The sequence below is a fragment of the Littorina saxatilis genome, linkage group LG3 (genome assembly GCF_037325665.1).
Source record: "Littorina saxatilis isolate snail1 linkage group LG3, US_GU_Lsax_2.0, whole genome shotgun sequence".
Taxonomy (NCBI): Eukaryota; Metazoa; Mollusca; class Gastropoda; order Littorinimorpha; family Littorinidae; genus Littorina; species Littorina saxatilis.
The window spans coordinates 45,715,230-45,736,847 of record NC_090247.1 but is presented as its reverse complement, the minus strand read 5'-3'; the positions used below and the strand labels follow the sequence as shown (position 1 = coordinate 45,736,847).

Below are 21,618 nucleotides of genomic sequence, written 5' to 3'. Positions count from 1 at the left end.
ATGAGTTTTTACACTTTTTGATTTTCATTTAAATCCAAGTCACAGTTTATGTTTTATGATGAGTGATGTAGTTTGAAGTGTTGGTATTAAATGTTCACTGACAATCATTCTGTGCTGGTATTCCCATTTTCACCTGCAGGGTTATGAAATATATGGGGAGAAACTTGGTCAGTAAAAACATCTTCACGTGTGAACTGAAAATTGTCTCTGTTTAAAATTACAATGTATTTCGTGAACACATCTGGAGAATGCCCTTGCGTGATTTAAAACTGCCTGCTGTGAATACTGTTGTGATACTATGAATTTTCTTTTGAGAAAAACAAAAGAATGAAAAGCTTTTAACTAGCTTGTGAATGAGCCTCTTACTTCTATGTGGGGCTAGCTGCTTTGAACTATTTTTAATGCCTGAAAAGGATAGTGATGGAAATTACTAGTTTAATGTCAGGTGTGACATATATATACTATTGATTGAACTTTCTTTGTTTGCTTAACGCCCAGCCGACCACGAAGGGCCATATCAGGGCGGTGCTGCTTTGACATATAACGTGCGCCACACACAAGACAGAAGTCGCAGCACAGGCTTCATGTCTCACCCAGTCACATTATTCTGACACCGGACCAACCAGTCACTATTGATTGAACTATTTTTTTTATTAATGTGCAATTTTGTTAAAGCCTACTTTGTTTATTTGGTGACAAGCTAGTGGGAGGCACTTTTTAATGCTTGAATAGTACTGTGATGCACATTATTTATCATTTCAGTCTAGTCGTACTCATGATTACAACCAATAGTTCTTGTGAGCTTGTACAGTTATGTGATGTCTCTCAGTCTTTTTCCTTGAGGCAAACCTTTCCTTTGAACGACACATAGTTCAGTTTGACCATTTTTTTTTCATTTTTGTGTTCTTGTGGTATGCAACTGCAAGCACCGAGCTGTCATGCTTTTTGTCTGATTTCAGACCATTTTCTTTGGGCCATTTGTATGCTGAAGTAGTTTTGTTTTTCTGCCAGTTCTGTCAGATTGTGTTTTTGCAGTGAGATTCATGTTCAAAATTTTAGACAAGATTAAAAGAATGATCCTGTTTCTTAAATGCCTTCGTGTTCATTGGTTTGTAGACTATGTGTCACTTGCTGTTTAGTTTTTCAGTGAAATTGTTTTGCTAACTAGCTGCAGTATCACACTTTGGTTTATGAGGATATGAAAAAGCTACATTCAAACCATTTCTTCCTCTCTCAGCACATAAAGTCAAAGCATGGTACAATCGTTTTTGTTCCATTTATACTTATGAAGAAAAGCAGCATGTCATTTTCAAGTGCCCCCCGACGAAGTGTTTTGTGCAAATGTAGGTGTCTTTGTTGACTTTTTCGATGTTGAACCTCTCGATCGTTCTTCCACATAGTTTAATCCATTTTCGGCACTTTTCTAAATCTCTAGAGGGTTTGGAAAACGGTACCCATCCAACACCGACCATGTGTGATCTCTCACGGTGTCTTAAATCACTTCCACACACGCCATAACAGCAATGTTTGTGCACCATCGTACAGCTCCACCATTCAAACAACGCGCAAAAATGGCTGACTTTGCCTGAGGCACAGCGGACCAAGGTCAAGGTCGCCTAGAATAGCCTTGGTGTAAAAGAGACTATTGGAATGGATAACAAATCATCAGTGGGCAAGCAGAATCTGATCCTGGAAATGTAAGTGTTAAACAGATATGAGGTCTTGATGACATCTTATGATCACAGCCTTTTCCACCTCAGAATAATTCAGACATAACAAAATATTGCAGACACATAAGTGGCTTTTTCTCAAGGAAAATAGCGTATATAATGTCAAAGGTTGGTTTTTAAAAATTACCTGTTGTTTCCTGCCTTTCTCGTCGAGTATGATCCCTGAAAAGAAGACACAGCATCCTGTAAATCATACCATTCTCCCCTTTCAAAAGTGTTATACATACTTGGATTGCAGTTATTCTGGCCTTCTGTAAGAGTTCACTTAACGTAAAAAGACATTACGACCCAAAGAAGCTCAGTATTTCCCGTGGTTTTCATTCAACAAAACCTTGGATTATGACAATATGTTACAGTGATGCTTATGTTCAGATTCAGTCTTTATTAAGGTTAAACTAGAATACGGACACAGACAACAAAGTAGCCACCTACAGGATAATGTTGAATGTGGCTTCTGTGAAAGCAGCATATAACAAGAAAAGCAAATGCTTCATACGACTCTCCTTCGTCAAGTCCATTAGGGTTTTGTAGGTCTTAAAAAGACGATTCCACTACCTATGACTACCTATTATCTGGCAACTAAGCTTATTATCATAATCAATGTACGTGTCATCCGTTTGGGAAAATGCTGTCAGTTAATTGGAAGTAAAGAAAACTGAGTCTAGTGTTGATTACCTTACCGTACATTGCGTAGTTGGAAAGATAGAGAAAACAAAACACAGTGGCAACGATCATTTTTCATGACTGTAGAAATCGGTCATCTTTACGCTCTTGATTTAAATCAAATTTAGCTTAGTCACGAACACAAAGCAAATAGCGGCTGACTCAGTCACTGGGATAATCGCATAAGAGGGATCTCTTGCCTTGATATTACCAAAAAATAACACACACACACACACACACACACACACACACACTCATTACCAACAAATAAAACGCACGCACGCATGCACACACACACACACACACACACACACACTGTGACCCGCACATACTGTGAGACACATACACACTGACCCGCACATACCGTCACACACACACACACACAGAGCGACACGCATGCACAGAGAAAAAGGGAGAGAGATGACAAATGAAATATTTATTTTGCTTTGTTGCTTTTATTTCCTCCAGTTAATGCCATCAAGACAAACAACAATCCTAGCTTCGTAATAAGGGACTCGACAGGGACAGATGACATCTACACTCCAAAGTAAGAGTACTTGCAAGAGTATTTATTTCTTCTGCCTGTCATCTAGGCCGTGAAAAGTAGGATATGCGCCGAAATGGCTGCGATCTGCTGGCCGATGTGAATGCGTGATGTATTGTGTAAAAAAATTTCATCTCACACAGCATAAATAAATCCCTGCGCTTTGAATATGTGCGCGATATAAATTGCATAAAAAAAATAAAAAAATAAAATAAAAAAAATAAATAAATCCCTGCGCTTAGAACTGTACCAACGGAATACGCGCGATATAAGCCTCATATTGATTGATTGATCTAGAAACGACCTTCAGCCACAAATCGGGTAAACTTGAGACCAGCCTGTAGCTTCAAAAACCTGTTCAATTTACAGATCTAACAATGAAAATAGATCAATATTGGTGGGAGTGGGGATTGATGTATGCTTGGGCCTTGTGTGTGTGTGTTTGGGGTGGGGCGGGGGGGGGGGGGGGGGGGGGGTGGAGTTGGGGGGGTGTATGAAACATATACCAGACATTTAAAATCAAGTGAGCTTACTGTACACCATGTAAACAAGGCATGTGTAAAACCTTCTTTTCAGTCCATCATTCAGTTTAATTGGCTCCATTGCCAGGTGACTGCACCAACCGAATTGATTCAAGTAGTCAAAAAACTCTCCTATCACATATCGAACCTATCTGGAGCTGTGGTTTTAACCATGTGTTCCATGTGGTTTGTACCCTTTAGGCATAATGCACATCACACTCACTCACTTGGTTGGAAACAACCACATGCACAGTCTGGAAGATATCTGGCAGGGGAATGTTCAGTGTGTTCTGATTCATTACTGATTAGGTGTGAAAGTTTGCATCACTGTTCCTTAAATTCCCACCCATGTCAAACATCACAAAATGATAGTGAGCGTCAATGATGGCAAGAAAAATAACGGAATAAAAAAGCAAATAGACTTTTGAAAGATAAGGATAATTTAATTGTTGTCCCTATTTTTTCCCCTTCTAATTCACGATTAGAAATTATGCAGAGAACCGGACTTTTTGTGTGCGGTAATATTACATAATTAATAAGAAAAGAGATGTAGAGTATTTTGTTCATATCATTTTGAAATGGGCTGAATATGGGCTGTGTGACTGACTATTTATTGTGTTCTCTTTTTTTTCTTTATTCTTAAAAAAAAAAAAGATGCATTCAACATAGTCTTTTGTATTTGCTGTTATTGTAATACTATATATGAACGTAAAAGAAGTAAAAACATATCAAATAACCAAAGGGAAGTAATCGCTCTTAATGCATACGACATGTGTAATAGAGTAAGCGAGAGTTGTACGGAACCTTTTCTCCTGGCACCTGAGAGAATAACAAGCATTGAAATGAACAAGCGACTTTCATCCTCAAACATGTTAAAAAACAAAAACAAAAACAAAAACAAAAATTTGATCAACTGTTCTTGAAGCTCTCAGTGTCACGTTCGTCTCATCTATGACACCCACACAGTTAGGAAACAGTCACAAGTCTTCTGTAATGACTTCCCCTTCGGCCTGTGTGTGAAGCACCTGCAAAACACACACACACACAAGTTTATTTGCATGTTTACGTTGTTTTTGAAATCATTTAAACATGTTCCTCTATGTATGTTTCAGGATGACACATTTGACAACAAAGAAGATAAGTTCTCAAAGTTGATCTGGATTACCACAACGACCCAGAAAACAAAAGGGGGTATGGTGGGGGAGGGGGGGGGGGGAGGGCGCGGCAGGGAGCCTCGGAGTCCTTCCCAACATGAGCCTGAACAACTTTAACCAAGAACCAGTTTTGGATGACGACCCTGTACTAGGCGGATCACCCGAAGTTGGGTCATCGGCTGCTGATGTCAACACATCTTCAGAGAAGGTTCAAGACCCAAAACTGGTGTGGCAACAAAGGACACAAATACAAAGAAAAGGTTGGAAAGCCAAGAGGCTGTCGTTTGTTTGTTTATTTGGTGTTTAACATCGTTTTCAACCACGAAGGTTATATCGCGACGGGGAAAGGGGGGGAGATGGGATAGAGCCACTTGTTAATTGTTTCTTGTTCACAAAAGCACTAATACAAAAATTGCTCCAGGGGCTTGCAACGTAGTACAATATATTACCTTACTGGGAGAATGCAAGTTTCCAGTACAAAGAACTTAACATTTCTTACATACTGCTTGACTAAAATCTTTACAAAAATTGACTATATTCTATACAAGAAACACTTAACAAGGGTAAAAGGAGAAACAGAATCCGTTAGTCGCCTCTTACGACATGCTGGGGAGCATCGGGTAAATTTTTCCCCCTAACCCGTGGGGGGAGAGGCTGTCGTGCTGAGGAATATTAGCTCTGTGCTGCAAAAGAGATTAAAGGCACACTCCTTCTCGTGAAAACAGTTCGGTTCACCATCTAAGATCTGACCAGGATTTTACATGTGATAACACCATCCCTCCAGTTGGTCACATACCAAAATTGAATAGCCTTCGTGCTTTTTGTGCACTGTGGAAATGTTTTGGATAAAATAATTCTAATTCTAATTCATAAAGCATGCTAAAGAAGGGAGCCGAAAACCGCAGTGTAGCTGCTCTCAAAAGAGAGGTAACCAGATATCCTCTACTCGTTTGTGCAAAAGCCGAAAAAGATACTACGAGAAACCAGCTACTTACAAAAAGCGTAAGCAACTGAAGAAGCGGAAGTCACAGCGGACGAAGTCTGGTGTGACCAGTAACCATGAACTAAATGGCTTAAAGCCATAGTGTTCGCAGTTCAGTCTGCTTGCAGGTAATTGAAAACAAATCAAGAACCCAAAGCCGAAATAACGACTGGTAAGCATACAGGAAAGACCCGTGAAGCCGACCAGTCAAGAGACTCCCGAGACAAAGAGTTCTCAGGAAAAAACTGGAAAGTTTAAATTCGAGATCAAATCAAGAGCCTTCCTGAGTTTGGGCGAAAAACCAGAACGCGTCTGTCCACGTCTAAAAGACTGCGGAACAGACACGGAGACCAACAGGCAAACGCCCTAGTCATAGTTGCCTGTGAAAGAAAGGTGACTTGTAAAAGAAACCCAACCTAACGGAAGTCGTTCTGACTCACCTCAGTGAGAGGATGAAGAGAGATTAGAAATCCGCCAACACGGGAACCCAAAATGCCATAGTCACACCACGAAATGCAGGAGACAATCGCACAGGCCAAGGCTAAGAGCCGTGACTCCCGTAGGCCAGCCATAATTCCGAAGTACCCGCCGTACACAGGTAGACGAAAGAAACAAAAGTTTCAGCTGCCTCAAAAAAGATGCTGGGCTAAGAGCCCTCAGCAAAGAACCAGGAACATTAGCCAGCCCCCTTGCCAGAAGGAGAGGACTGGCCAAGCTGAGAGAGAAGATAAGACCAAAGGATGACTCCTCCGACCTACATAGTCAAAGACAATGTTCCCTCAGAAAAATCTGAATGTAACTTCCGAGGCCAACTCAAGACACCTTAAGTTTGGAAGAAACACCCGAACAAGTCTGATCGCTAGAGAAAGACAGAATCGAACTCAGCGACAGACAAACAATGACCACAAATGTCAATCGTTGTTTCTAAAACACCCTGACGTAACTAAGACGCCGGTAAGAGAAACAACCTCTCCGACTAGCCGGAAGTGCGACAGAAGCAGCAGCCCATGGCTGAAACAACTGTTACACCGACTGAGGCCGGACGCCCGTAAACCCGAAGGGCAGCCCCAGATCCGACCAGAAGAGACCTGTAGCGAGTGCTCGAGCTGGTGGACCTAGCAAAGTGCATAAACGAAACCAAGGAATTCTTTCCGTGATAGAGCGAGCACAAAAAATCCTCCGACACCAAACCGCATGGGTATAGTGAAGCGAGAATATAAGCATCTGCTCTTCGTTCAAACCACCAAGGCTGACCGAAGAATAAAGAGATGCGAACTCCAACCTCCTGACGTCCTATCACCCCTGAAGAGCCAAGAATGTGTTCTAATACCGACACAAACCAGTCTCTCGTAAGCCCTCTAACCAGTAGAGGAAGCAAACCCTACGTCATCCAAAAAAGGTGACCCAGGAGAGCAAAGGACGAAAGCAAGCCGAAGCCTACGTAGCCATAGCCAGCAAAGGCCAAGCCTGTTCCTTAAATTGCCATGAAAAGACCAGCAAAGGAACTGGAACAAAAGGAATACCACCGCAGGCAAGAAAAGACTACGTCAGAACCTGCTAAAGATGGTATGCCATAGAAGGGGCCTCTCCGAACCGGAAGCAGGAATCCTCCTCCTTCGCGGAACGGAAGTCCAACATCGCCGAAGAGACAACCAAAAAGGAAGCCAAAACTGCCGATGCACCTTCCAGCAAGTAAAGGGAAAACTGTCGCCATAGCATCAAGAAGAACCTGAGCTTTAACGGAAATCCCGAAAATGTCTATTCACAATCCACCAACTGAAATCAGAGTGGACGAGCGAAAGACAACGCCGAAGTCACATCCACCAGAGGCGGAAACAATGCGCGGGATAGCCGGAAACCCGCGTACCAGGACATCATCTTATATCCTGACTAGTGTGAAAGTCAGAAAAAACCAAGAGAAATGTCCAAAGACACCGGAACTGAATGGACAGAAGCCACCCGACCCGAAGGGTGACGAGATGACTGCCCCGGCCGAGGAAACCAGAACGCCCGAAGGCCAGCAGCTGCTCCTTCCTCACGAACAACCGTCGGGAAGGAGGAGAACAGTATATCCGGACGAAGCCGGAAATGTAACCGACGAAGTCGCACCATGCGAAAACGAGGGCTGCTTAGACTGAGGCCAGAAGCCAACAAAAAACCCGGAGGTCAATCCGCGGTCAGCCCCAGCACTGACACAGAGTGCACATGTGATGAGGGACCTATGATTCCTGTAAGGAAAGTAACGGGATGTAACTTCCGCCGCAGCTTCAAGAATGGACTTGAGCCTTGACGGAAATCCCAACCGTGTCTCTTCGCTGACCACAGACTGAACTTCAGAGTGGATCAGTGGAGGACACTGACCCAAGTCATTAACACCAGAGGTGGGGGGAAGCACGGGATAACCGTAAACCGGAAACCCGTAACACCGGAAATAGACCTTACTCATCCCTTGACTAAGAGAAAAAGGGTAAGTAGACCAACCATCCGACCACCGGACTTGGAAAAGCGGAAGTCGCAACACCCTCCGGGTGAAGCAACAACCGTCCTGGCTGAGGCACATGGTGCACGAAAGCCGACAACTGATACTCCCTCTCTGGCATCCATACAGAAGTGTCAGAAAGAGGGACAGCATATCCGGCCGAAGCCGGAAACGCAGCCGCCGAAGCCGTAGAATACGGAAACAGAGACTGCGTAGACTGAGGCCAGAAGCCATAAAGCCCAGAGGCCAGTCTGCGGTCCGTCCCCTCACCTACGTCCCTACGTCGGTGCGTACAAGTGTAGGAGGACCTATTGCCAGCAGCTGTTGTTTCCTCTTTGACAACCAACGGAATTGCCAAGAAGAGGAACAGCATATCCGGCCGAAGCCGGATAGCAGCCGCCGAAACCGTCAAAAGCGGAAACGAAGACTGCATAGACTGAGGCCGGAAGCCATAAAGCCCGGAGGCCAGTCTGCAGTCCATCCAGACGCCGCGGCCGTAGCGTACACGTGTAGGTGGACCTATGCTTCCGGTTAAAACCGGACACGCAGCCGCCGAAACCGCCGAAAGCGGAAACGAAGACTGCATAGACTGAGGCCGGAAGCCAAAAAGCCCGAAGGCCAGTCTGCAGTACATCCCGTCACCGTTGACAGAGCGAACGCGTGAGGGAGGACCTAGCTTTCCGGCCGAAACCAGAAACACAGCAGCCGTAAACGGCAACCGCTGCTGGTCAACAAAGTCCGTGCCCACGGGGGGAAACGACGGTATTGACAACCAGTAAAACGCTGTTGCTCCCTCGCCGGCGTCCAAAAGGAAGAGCTCGACTGAGGGACAGCGTATCCGGCCGAAGCCGGAAGTGCAGACACCGCAACCGCCGAGGGCGGAAACGATGAATGCAAGAACTGCGGCCGGAAACCGTGAAGCCCGGAGGCCAGTTCTCGTTCCACTCGTCACATTGCGGCACTGAGGGCAGGCAAGTGAGAGCGGACACCGACGCTGACTGACAAATTCACCATACGGAGTATTGTCGCCAGTAGAAAGCAGGGAGTGACCCCGCGCCAATGAACTGTCTCCCGGCAGGGAGTGTCCAGACGCCTCACGAGGGCTGTAGGACCAGTTCGACTTACCGGTAACGCCACCAGCGGAAGCGGCAACCGACAAGGCAGGAACCTGCTTCTCGGAACCGGAATGCACCGACCAGGAAGCCAGGAAACGAACATCCCCCCACGGCCGGAAGCATGACACTGCAGAACGCCGTGGAGCGCCGCGTCTCTCTCCCATCAACCTCCGAAACTCTGAAATTAAAGATTTCAAGAGAGAGGACACCAACGCCCTCTCCCACACAGAGGGAGAAACCGTAAAACGTGACAGACTGCTAGAGGCAGAAAAAGATCACAGACAAAAGAGAGTTGCGGACTAAACAACAACCATCACATGTTATGAAAGAGCAGGAAGACCTAGGCTTACTAGCCTTAAACGTCTGCCTGCAGCACCAGTTATCAGAATCAGCCAAGCTGACTGACAACAGCAAACAAAACACAAGACGAAAAATTACTGAAAAAACGTAAGTCCAAAACAGACAGACAACTCGGTAACTACAAACAGTTCAAAGAACAACAAGGCTAACCAAGCTTGCAAACTACGGGAGTAGGCAAGCACAGGTTAAACACCACACATATCGAAGTCAGCCAAGCTAAAATACAAATGGCGACAACGCAACGCAGCCACTGATACTACAAGTCCAAGAGGACGAAATACCAGTAGCTACAAAAGCGAAAAAGTTCGTAAACAACAAACAAAACAAGAACGGGCTCACCGACAGGAGCCCGCACGGGTGAAAGACAGGTAAAACGTGGCCGGCAAGTGAAAGGCTTCACAACAGGCAGCCACGGGAGCAAAAAATCAGACACACCCTCTCTCTAGGACGCTGAAAAGTCGTATGATTGGGCCATGTGATCATGGAGGAAGTGACGTAGTATCCACCAATGGGAGGTAACTCCCAGGGTACTGGCTTATTACCAGGGCTGTTTTAAGCCTTTTTGGTGATGGGGTTGCTTCCCTTTAGTTTGTTGGACGGGTAAGCGTTTTCAGTACCTAGCATCTCAGACTGTGTCAAATGCTATATGCGATTGGGAGTAAGAATATGTAATTTAATGCTAGATATAAACATACAACTACCTGCTTAGATCAAGGGAAGAAGCATCACCTGCCTGTGTGCTGCTTGGCACGGTTGCAGTATGCACGTAGCCTCAATGCCGATTCACAAACTGTAAAAAATAAACGAGCAATTAAAAAAAGTACAAACTACAATGCTTTCAAAAATACAATGCATATTAAGTCCAATAAAAGAATAATTTTAAAACCTCATGAAAGCACAACCCACACCCACAGGGCCTAACAGAGAGAGCCAAGGGCACACACACACGCATAGTGTACACATGCACACACAGGTACACACGCACACACACACATACATAGTACAGCTAGTACAGAAATCTCAGGATGAACCGATCCATGCTATGTTTGTATTATTTCATTTGCATACTAGTTCTATAAATAATGTAGTATCATAGCAGACAAAAATGCCCAGAGACAGTTCGCTTATCCGAGAGGAATCGTCAAATACCTAGTGCAAAGGTGCATAATTATGGCATGTTATATATATGGGGTTTTTTTCAGTTTGTGAATTGGGAATCACAACACCACAAGCAATGATGACTATATATAAATGACACCAAACAACAAGATCACAGCTTATGCAAGGTCCCAGTAATCAAAGCAAACGCCAAGCACCAAGAATCCACAATTTGTTTAGTCAGGGCGCAACAGGCACTTGACTTGAATCAGGGTGGGTGGGTGCTGGGTTTGGGCTTATCCCGTGCTTTAAAATGATCTAGAGTGACATTCTGCAGGTGATTTCTATTGCCAAGTGCCTGTGGTCTGGCAAAAACAAAGTACGAAATGCAAACTCACACAAAGTGAACCACGGCGATACATAGAATTCCTGCTCCAGGACAAATCGCACCCCCCCTCAACTTCAGAAATTCTTTTTACAATCACGTCCAATATACACTATTATCACATAACAACAATAGAATGTTAACCATCTCTTACGAAATGCATGAAAAATACTCACTTGACCAGCAAAATGCGGATTGTTGATGACAAAATTCTTCTTCAGTTCAATCCATCGCGCAAGCTCCTACCCGAAATAAACTTGCCGCTTATCATAGCTGCGTCCACGAGCGAGTTTTTCGTCTCTTCTTTGCCTTGTTGAAAACGGTGTAGTCGGCGGGGAATCATTGCGTTTTGGTTTCTTCTTTTGACTTTGGTCGGAGTTCGATTCAACCGAGTGATCCCGGCTTCCATTTTGTTTTACACAAACTCATGATGACGTCTGACATAGTTTGCTAGTGACGTGTCTTTTTGTGCATGTGGTGATCTACCAGATCTAAATTTAGATCTAAAAGTAGGGCAAGACCAGCTGGGACACAGTCCAAAATTAATTCATACAAAAATCGCAGTTCTTGACTCTTTGGGTGCAAGTCAATGAAACTTGGTATTTCTTCAAACGGATAGCTGCCTGAGGTATGACTAAAAGCCCTAGGGGCTCCGTGCACCTGGATTTGACAAGGTCAGTATCTTTAAGTGACCTCATTTATGACACTATGACATCATAACATGATGTCATAACAAAAAGTCTAGCCAAGACTGACCATATCAAACAAATGACATCATAGTTTTATGAGGTCAAGACTTATATCCTTGATACCTCAGTGGATATTTTCAGTGGTGAAAATCTTTTTCAGCAAACATTCTCATGCTGGGACTCTAAAATTTGATGAAAAAAGACAAATTTTGGTCAGGTCTGCTGATCACCAACACCTACAATTTCCTGAAAATTTGAGGCTTTTGCTCCCACAAAAACCGAGAAAACCTCAATGTAAAGCTTTTACAAACATGACCCGGCTCTGACCCCAAAATGTGACGGGGGTCAACCAAACTAGGGTCACGTCGGTAGATTATCAAACCCTTGAAGTGTTCAAAGTTTCAAAGCTCCAGCTTCAAAAACGCCCGAGACAACGTCAATGGCGAGTTATTATGAATAGCGCATGACCCCCTGTGACCCCAAAAATGTACGAGGGTCAATCAAACTTACGTCAAGTTGGTAGATTATCAACCCTAGATGTTTGCATAGAATTAAAGCTCTAGCTTCAAAAACATCTGAGATAACCTCAACGTTAAGTTTTTATGAAACGAACATGACGCCGCTGTGACCCCCGAATTTGATGAGGGTCAACCAAATTGGGGTCACTTAGTGAGATCATCAAACTCTAAAAGTGTGCAACGTTTCAGAAGTCTAGCTTGAAAAACGTCCGAGATAACCTCAATGTTAAGTTTTTTGTCCACAGCCGGACGGACAGACGGCCGGCCATACAACCGGACACATGAATCCTAATACTCACCAATTACTCAGGTGAGTCAAAAACTGTTCACATACTGGGCATTTTAGCCATTCCTATCTGAGCATTATGACTTGACTCAACGTTGAACAAAGAGAACAAACACAGGTACAAGAACTGGTTTTGAAATGATGAAAGAAAGCGTTACCTCCAGTATGAGATGATGAGCCCTTTGCTGATTACATACTGCTCAACCATGATGCTGTCTCCCAATCTTTCTCGTTTTAGGCGCTGAGTCTGTTGTAAACAGAGGGCAAAAGTAAGATCAGTAAGGTAATAGCCTGTACTGTACAATGATTTCCTTTTCAATACTGACCGAACAATTATAATTACAGCAATGATTTGAAGTATCAGGTTTCCTGCTCTTTTTACATTTAGTCAAGTTTTGACTAAATGTTTTAACATAGAGGGGGAATCGAGACGAGGGTCATGGTGTATGTGTGTATGTGTGTGTGTGTATGTGTGTAGAGCGATTCAGAGTAAACTACTGGACCGATCTTTATGAAATTTGACATGAGAGTTCCTGGGTATGATATCCCCGGACATTTTTTTCATTTTTTCGATAAATGTCTTTGACGACGTCATATCCGGCTTTTTGTAAAAGTTGAGGCGGCACTGTCACACCCTCATTTTTCAATCAAATTGATTGAAATTTTGGCCAAGCAATCTTCGACGAAGGCCGGACTTCGGTATTGCATTTCAGCTTGGTGGCTTAAAAATTAATTAATGACTTTGGTCATTAAAAATCTGAAAATTGTAAAAAAAAAAAATTTTGTTTATAAAACGATCCAAATTTACGTTCATCTTATTCTTCATCATTTCCTGATTCCAGAAACATATAAATATGTTATATTTGGATTAAAAACAAGCTCTGAAAATTAAAAAAATTAAAAATTATGGTCAAAATTAAATTTTCGAAATCAATTTAAAAACACTTTTATCTTATTCCTTGTCGGTTCCTGATTCCAAAAACATATAGATATGATATGTTTGGATTAAAAACACGCTCAGAAAGTTAAAACGAAGAGAGGTACAGTAAAGCGTGCTATGAAGCACAACGCAACCGCTACCGCGCCAAACAGGCTCATCACTTTTACTGCCTTTTGCGCTAGCGGCGGACTACGTTCAATTTCATTCTGTGAGTTCCACAGCTTGACTAAATGTAGTAATTTCGCCTTACGCGACTTGTTTCAAGTTTCTATGATTTTATTTGTGGATTATCATTTATCAACAAAACGGAAAAATGTGAACTTCAAAGTGGTGAGAGTTTCTCCAGTGTGTCTGATTCTCAAATACAGCTGATTTCAGGAATAGTGATGGTTTTCTTTATTAATATTTACCTCTGCTGTATGCCAATCAATGATCCCCCAAATAATTCTATACACACACACACTGGGATAACCAAAAGGTACATAAATTCAACAATAGAAACATATCAATGACAGAAACAGGGCGAACAAAGTTGTACTTACCTGTGAGTGAAGCACCTCTAGCTGAAGAGACATGCAGAAGGAATCTCACCATCGTTAAGGAATTGCTGTGTGTGCTTCATTGAAGAGGTTTATCAAATCATTAGACAACCAGGGGATGAATGTTCTAGATCACCGAGCGACAACAGTTTTGAACTAACACACACACACACACACACACACACACATTCCATCCACCCCTTCCTAAATCAAAGTAAATGGTTCAAACAGACAGAACACTCTCCACAGGAGGCAGCCAGTCTATTCACTCACTTTACTGTTGTAGGCATTCAAAAGGAACGGCACTTGCAGCATATCAGCCATGGTTTATGATTAAATGGTAGCAGGCATGGAAAACGATTACAGTATCTTAACATCTCAGAAACAACATAAAGCATCAATGACTTGAAATACTGCCGGGGAAAAGGATACGCAGCACTCTGTACAGGTCGTGCAGAGGTTTCTCGGTGTCCAACAGTCGAGACTGAGCCAGTTGATGAATGTAATGGACCTGTCAGAAACACACCAGTCAAATGGTCAGGCAATGTTGCATGGTATTTACATTTTAATTTGTAAATAAATACTCAAATCTGCACTGCTACTTTCACGATCCACACATGTCCTGTAGGATTGTATGTGCATCGTGTGTGCAAGGGAGATAAGATGGAGATGAGAGAAGAGCAAAAAGAATATTTTCAACTATGAATAAACAAGAAGGGCAAAGCCCATACGACTCACATGCTTGACCTTGACATGACCTTGACCTTAAGGGTCAAGGTCAAATACCTAAACCTAGCAATGACATCATACTCTAAGAACTGCTTTACACATTTTTCCTACCAAAATACATGTGACCTTGACCCAAGGTCAAGGTCATCCAAGGTCATGCAACACAAAGCTGTTAATTCAAGACATAGGAAGTACAATGGTGCTTATTGGCTCTTTCTACCATGAGATATGGTCACTTTTAGTGGTTCACTACCTTATTTTGGTCACATTTCATAAGGGTCAAAGTGACCTTGACCTTGATCATATGTGACCAAATGTGTCTCATGATGAAAGCATAACATGTGCCCCACATAATTTTTAAGTTTGAAACAGTTATCTTCCATAGTTCAGGGTCAAGGTCACTTCAAAATATGTATACAATCCAACTTTGAAGAGCTCCTGTGACCTTGACCTTGAAGCAAGGTAAACCAAACTGGTATCAAAAGATGGGGCTTACTTTGCCCTATATATTATATATAGGTGAGGTATTCAATCTCAAAAACTTCAGAGAAAATGGGAAAAATGTGAAAAAGAGCTGTTTTTTAGACAACATTTATGGCCCCTGCGACCTTGACCTTGAAGCAAGGTCAAGATGCTATGTATGTTTTTTGGGGCCTTGTCATCATACACCATCTTGCCAAATTTGGTACTGATAGACTGAATAGTGTCCAAGAAATATCCAACGTTAAAGTTTTCCGGACGTCCGGACGGACGGACGGACGTCCGGACGGACGGACGGACGACTCGGGTGAGTACATAGACTCACTTTTGCTTCGCATGTGAGTCAAAAAGGGAAAAGTATGCATGTGGCACACACAGGTTTGAAGACGGGCAGAGCACCCACACAAATTTTTGATTTTGTTTGTTTGTTAAATGGAGTTTACCTGCATGGAATGGACGAGTGACTTGCCATCTGAAAAAAAGGAAATACATCTGATTATATACTAAAAGCACATTTATCAACCATTTATTTACAATAATACATTATTGTTCCAATCATCTATAAGGAACGACAAAGGCTTCCTTGAAATACGACAAAGTCCCATTTATGACCTTTCAGCCATTGATGAAGAGAACAGTTATCTATACATGCAGACAGAGAAGACATCACCAATAAGCCAATACATGGCCGATGTGGTCAGACTTGTCAAATCGTGTTTAAACATTTTTCTTGTTCTCTGAAGCTATGAGACATAACCTGCTATTCAGACTTGGTCGTGTGACAGACGTTTTCTTCCACACAAGATTACGCTGATTGTCTGAAAAAGCCGTCAGGCTGAGTTAGACATCAACGAATCCATGGGTGAAACCTAGGAAAATCAAATTGACTGAAATTTTTTTGAGGCAGGGGTCGTCCAGGCCCTGGCGGGGTACGGGGCAGGGCCCCGTTAGGGGGTCCAGGGGGGCAACGCCCCCCAGCCGAAAACGAATTTTTGCATTATTCATTGTGATTTTGTGGCCTTTCCTGGCCAAAAAATACACTATCATGCAGGTCAAAAAAATACCTTCAGATTCTAATGATATGGTAAAAAGGGTAAACAAAATCAAAACAATTCACAGAAGTAATCATTTTTGTGTGTATCCTTTCACACTTGCATCTTCCAACACAACGACACAATTGATAAGAATTAACATCGACAACAGCCATACTACATGAAATAGAAAGTGAACAACTGAACAACTGAAATAAAAGTTCAAAATATTTAATTATAAGAAGCAAACATTGCCAGACAGGCATTGGAATAAATGATGAAACAGAATGTCACACATGCAAACAGCATGATGAAGCACTGCACAAAGTAGCAATTAAGCAGTAGCATCTCATACAGTGGAACCCCTCTCTAAGGACTACCCCGCCACAACGACCCTTTTTTTTTTAACCGATGTGTTTCCTTATATAGTTGTCACCAGTGTAGCGACCACCCCGCTCTAACGTCTAAGGACCGACCTAACAGCTTGTGCAACGACTTTGTCAGACAAAGCCAAGACTCTCAGTCAGCGTAACGCATCACTGACAAACCGGTTATAACCAGTTATAACCGTCTTGCGTAAGCAAAGGCACTAAACCGCTGAGAGGTGTGATGGTTGGGTGGGCTGAGTAAACATCACAAACCAATCATCGAGATCAAAGGCAGGTCCATTGTGATAGCTGGGTGGCCTTGTTAAAAGACACTGACCTTCTTCCCAGGGGTCATTGACCCAGGTTTAGCTACGAGAGGTGGTTCCCCTTTCATATCTGAGAGAGGAAACACTTCCTGCACCCGGGTCAGTGACCGAGTTTAACCTATGGGGAGTTTAACCTATGGCGCGGTCTCTTTGATGTCTTGAGAGGAAACTTGGCCAGGGTACTGAGATCTGAGGGTAGTACATGAACCAAAACTGGTGGACACCATCGACAATGTCAAACATGAAATCGAAGCAGCAACTCAAACTTCTCTGTTTTCTTTTTTTAAGAAAATCTGAGGTGACTTTCTTTGTGGCCCCCTGACCCCGCCCCCTCCCTCTCTAAGGACCCCCCTCCATAAGGACCGATTTTTGTCAACATTTTCAAGGTCGCTAGAGAGGGGTTCCACTGTAGTGCAAAGTTCTCAAGGAAAAGCTCTTGAGTGTCAAGCACCAAACTTATCACACACAGTTTTAGTTTCATGAACTCCAACCAGTCCCATCGCCATTTGTTGGCTAGACCAGCATCAATAAGATCTGTCCATGCGTTTTCCGTCAAAACCGGCATCTTTGTCGCAGAAATCGTGTCACCACTTTGTAATGTCTGCCAAAACGCGAGAACTTTTTATTTTATTTTATCGTGATGCAGAGCGAATCCGAAAGCAAAGAAACCTCACCTACGGGGTTTACCGCGAGCACGGGCAAAAGCGCTTCCGTTTCCAAGCAAACTGCAACCGGTTCACTATAGCAGTTCGAAAACGCGTTCCGCAAGTAGTTTTTTTTTTTTTTCTCAATTTTTTTTTCTTTTTTTTTCTTCAAAATTGCGGACTGACGGAATTTCCGTCAGACTTATTTTCAGATTGACGGATTTCAGTCAATTGACGGGCTAGTTTCACCCATGCTAATCGAGTCTGGAAGAAACCTCTGTCACACGACCAAGTCTGAATAGCATTTATGTCCAACAGCTTCAACAGAGGAGAGAACAAATACGTTTTGCGTACTCACGCTTTGACCAGGCTAACCACATCAGTCATGATTCTGGAGAGATCTACTTTTTTTGGCGGAAGTGACTGAACTACTACGAATGACATCTCAGTATGTGTGAATGACGTCACAGTCTGTATCTTTTGAAGCCTCGCATTCTTTATGACGTCTTTGTGTGTCTGAATGCGCGATTTGTTTGTTCTTCCCGGTTTCTTTCTCTTCTCTGCACACAACTCACAGGCCTCATGATCAAGCCACTTTCAAAGGGCAGCTAAATTCGCGTATGGAAACAGTACTGTCGTCTGGGGTGCTGTTTGCAGTATTCTCAGAGTTGAAGAATTTGTAGAGAAATGAAAGCCATGTGTGAATTTTAGGGATTTGGAGGGGCGATTGCGAATATGATTCCATTTTTGTCATACTTGGAAACGTGTAACATACCATCTTGCACACGTTTACTTAAGTAGAGGCAAAGAAGGAAAGCGTGAAACATAAATTGCTATTCAGACTATGTCATGTGACAGAGTCTTTTCCCCACAAGTTATGTAGTCGTGCAGACACATACAGCCTTGTTTGTGACTCTTGGTCACATGACAAAGTTGGAAATAGCAGGTAATGCAACGCAACTACAGTAATGGTGATTCATGTAACTACATAAAAGATTATGCAAGTAAATTAAAAGCACTAACTGCCAGTCTCATGATCCTCCACTTGAAAGGTGATGTCTAGTAGACGCCAGGGAATGTTGGGACTGTCCCCCATCAAAGTCAAGGTTACCTGAAGGCCACGTAAACAGACACAATTTAAGCCACCTTGACACGTAAGCAATTGCAACTTCTACAAAGACTTCATCAATTGTTGTGCATAGCTAACTGTTCATAATATATGTGATTTAGTGATCCAGAGATGTTACTTTCGTCGTAATGACTCCATACCAGTTAAATCAAAAGATATGTAAATTTTACTTTTATTTACTGTTCGATACGCATATTCTCAGACAGAAAAATCCCAGCCCAATATACACCCTGTTGCCTTAAGGGGAGGCACCTGTGTTAAAAGTGATTTTTTGTGTTTTATAACTCTTGAGTCAAAAATTGTTTTAGAATTAAAAGTATTCAGTACATCTCCTGAGAGAAAAAATAAATTGTTGAACAGTCGGTTTTTATCTTAAATGAGTATTTATTTATATTTCTTCACTGCATTTAGTCATCAAAGAGATTGGGCCAGGAACAAGCACATATAGGCCTATTCAAAGTCTTATTATAACTCTTCTAAGTTTGTTCTACCAATGTGTTTCATTTTTTTGTTTACATACTGCTGAGATTTACTCACCTCAAACTCAAATTCAACGAAGAATCTGACCCTGCCTTGTTCTGAAAATAGAAAAAACACCATTTTGTTTTCTTTGAAGTATGGATGTGAGCAGTATAACTGAGGCATCCCCTCTGAAACAGATCCAAACGACACCAAACCAGCAGTAGGATATGTGCAGACGATCAGCATAGCACAGTCATAATCATCCAATAAAAATGATGCAGGCCTCACCAATTTTGAGGCGCCTCATCTGTGTGGGAAGTTCACTGGACACCAGGCGGTACTCGATGACCTGGTTCAGCCGCTGCAGAGTCTGCTTCTTCTCCTGCTGTGTGATGGGGTCTGGGGGAATGATCTTGTCCTGTAGTCAACAGCACAACACACACTCTGCATCACACAGAGGAAATAACAGCAAATACCTCTACATCATTACTGTTTACGCTAACAATGCCTCATTTTTGTGTGAAAGTTAACAAAGCTCATGTCGTCAACAATCTAATGGCTAAACATCGTGCAAAACCAGAGAGAGAAAAACTACACTAATTCAAGAGAGCCTAGGTGAGCACAGTAAGCAAAAGAGCAATGTGGTCAACTCACCCTGATGCAGGTAGGGAGACGGGGGTAGGTACCTGTAGTCAGGACATCAATCGCACATGGAAGGGAAAAACTGGGTAACCTGACATTAAAAAAAAATGTATTATAAGAACAGATGAGTCAGTACACAATTCATATTACAAATGCAAAATCAAAGTAAAAAGAAAGGAACAATTTTAAGATGGACACAAACTCATGATGACCTCACGCTTACAATGGAATACCTCCCCCCCCCCCCCATATTATACACACTTGAATGCAAACTCACCTTGCTGTGACCAGCGTTTCTTTGGACATCTTATGAAGGAAATCAGCTGTATCAACAAAGAACATGGACTGCCGCTCCAGAAACATGCAGATATCCTGAAAGCACAGAGATAAGAGCTTTAACACTTGAATCTAAACCCCATAACTTGTCATGCACTTGGAGACTTTGCATAAGTAGACTATTTGCATGCCAACCAAAATTTAATGCAGCATTGCTGCAGTTAAACTATAATATGTCCAACCACTCTGTATAGCTGTTCAGGCACATGTTCAAAATCAAATCCTCGAGAAAACTAAGATCTGCTGTATTCTGACTTCCAAAGCCCCATTCACATCAAAAATGAAAAATGATCAACTGATCCTTTACGGCTCAGTCAAAACTACAGAGGGATATTATTGTCATAACAGTTGAAATCTTTCCAGTCAGGCTTATTGCGCGTGACACAAGGAGTAAGACAAGAGTATTGTTTCGGGTTTAAACAACCTTTATAACATTCAACTGCCAACAAAATACTCACAGCACATTTATCAACTTTGTTGACACTGCTGGCCCATTTCACAAGCGCCAGGATTCGAACAAACAACTGTCGGGTACGGCTGGCAAATTGGAATATTTCCAGTTTCCTGTAATGACAAAGAAATGTTAAAACAAGAAAAATAAAATGCTTTATAAGACAATGTCTATGTCCATTACGGTGGACCCCCCCTACCCCAATCCCTCCACCATCACTAACCTCACACTCACCACCCTCCAAATTTTAAAGAAAAAAGAAAAGAAAATAACATAAAAACCAAAATAATTCTTTTTTGGACCACATTTTGGACACCCAAGCCAACTAGAGAAAGTTCACTTTGGTCTTGATCGATTAATGACCTCACCCAATAGTCATAGTACGGAAGGAAATTTTCAGAGGGCGAACATAAGCTCTTTTTGGCTGGACTTTATAGATAGAGAGGCTTAAACAGAATATGAAAACCAAAGTTTGGACCCTAACTAACTACGACCAAACTTGTGCAGAATTTATTGTTTTCTATTATTCTAAACCAGAGGTCGCAATCCTTCATTGGCACGAAACTCCTGTAAACCCTTCCCCAGAGTGAAGTCCCTTTTGTTGTCATTAGTTGCATGTCCGTTTAAACGACGTAATCATGCGAAAGCAAACAGCAGAGAGCAAATTCCATCTTGCACATCATTGATAAGTTTGTGTACCTTAAAACCTAGTTGATCGCAATAATGAATAATTGATCACAGATGCCGTAAGATGCCCGCTTCACGTCTTGACGGATATGCAACTAACTACAACATTTCTGACACAATGACATCATAGCATGATGTAATCACAACTAGTCTACCCAAGACTAAATTACCTGAGACACTAAGCTGTGACCTCAAATCAAACAATGACATTATATTTTGATGAAGTGGAGACTTATTCCTTGATAGCTCAGGGGATATTTTTAGTAGTGATAGATCTTCTTGAACATACATTTTCATGCTATAACCTTGAAATTTGACGAAAACAAGCCA

The 21,618-nt window shown here is 42.5% G+C and overlaps 1 protein-coding gene and 1 long non-coding RNA gene across 3 annotated transcripts in view; both read right to left on the bottom strand.

The window, feature by feature from the left end:
* LOC138960781 (mediator of RNA polymerase II transcription subunit 14-like) overlaps positions 1-21,618 on the bottom strand; it is a 170,852-nt gene that overhangs the window by 134,031 nt on the left and 15,203 nt on the right. For both annotated transcript variants that reach the window (XM_070332427.1, XM_070332428.1), the window contains exons 4-14: positions 20,609-20,714; positions 20,092-20,186; positions 19,827-19,905; positions 19,461-19,590; positions 19,248-19,288; positions 18,605-18,692; positions 15,656-15,684; positions 14,436-14,514; positions 14,007-14,050; positions 12,683-12,771; positions 1,858-1,892 (exon numbers count right to left, since the gene is read on the bottom strand). In XM_070332427.1, coding sequence (XP_070188528.1) covers positions 1,858-1,892; positions 12,683-12,771; positions 14,007-14,050; positions 14,436-14,514; positions 15,656-15,684; positions 18,605-18,692; positions 19,248-19,288; positions 19,461-19,590; positions 19,827-19,905; positions 20,092-20,186; positions 20,609-20,714 — 815 coding nt within the window. The remainder of the gene's footprint in view (positions 1-1,857; positions 1,893-12,682; positions 12,772-14,006; positions 14,051-14,435; positions 14,515-15,655; positions 15,685-18,604; positions 18,693-19,247; positions 19,289-19,460; positions 19,591-19,826; positions 19,906-20,091; positions 20,187-20,608; positions 20,715-21,618) is intronic.
* Positions 4,178-12,666, bottom strand: LOC138960813 (uncharacterized). The gene is made up of 2 exons (XR_011454074.1): positions 10,250-12,666; positions 4,178-4,483 (listed from the first exon to the last, which is right to left on the bottom strand). It is a non-coding gene; the product is annotated as an uncharacterized lncRNA (long non-coding RNA).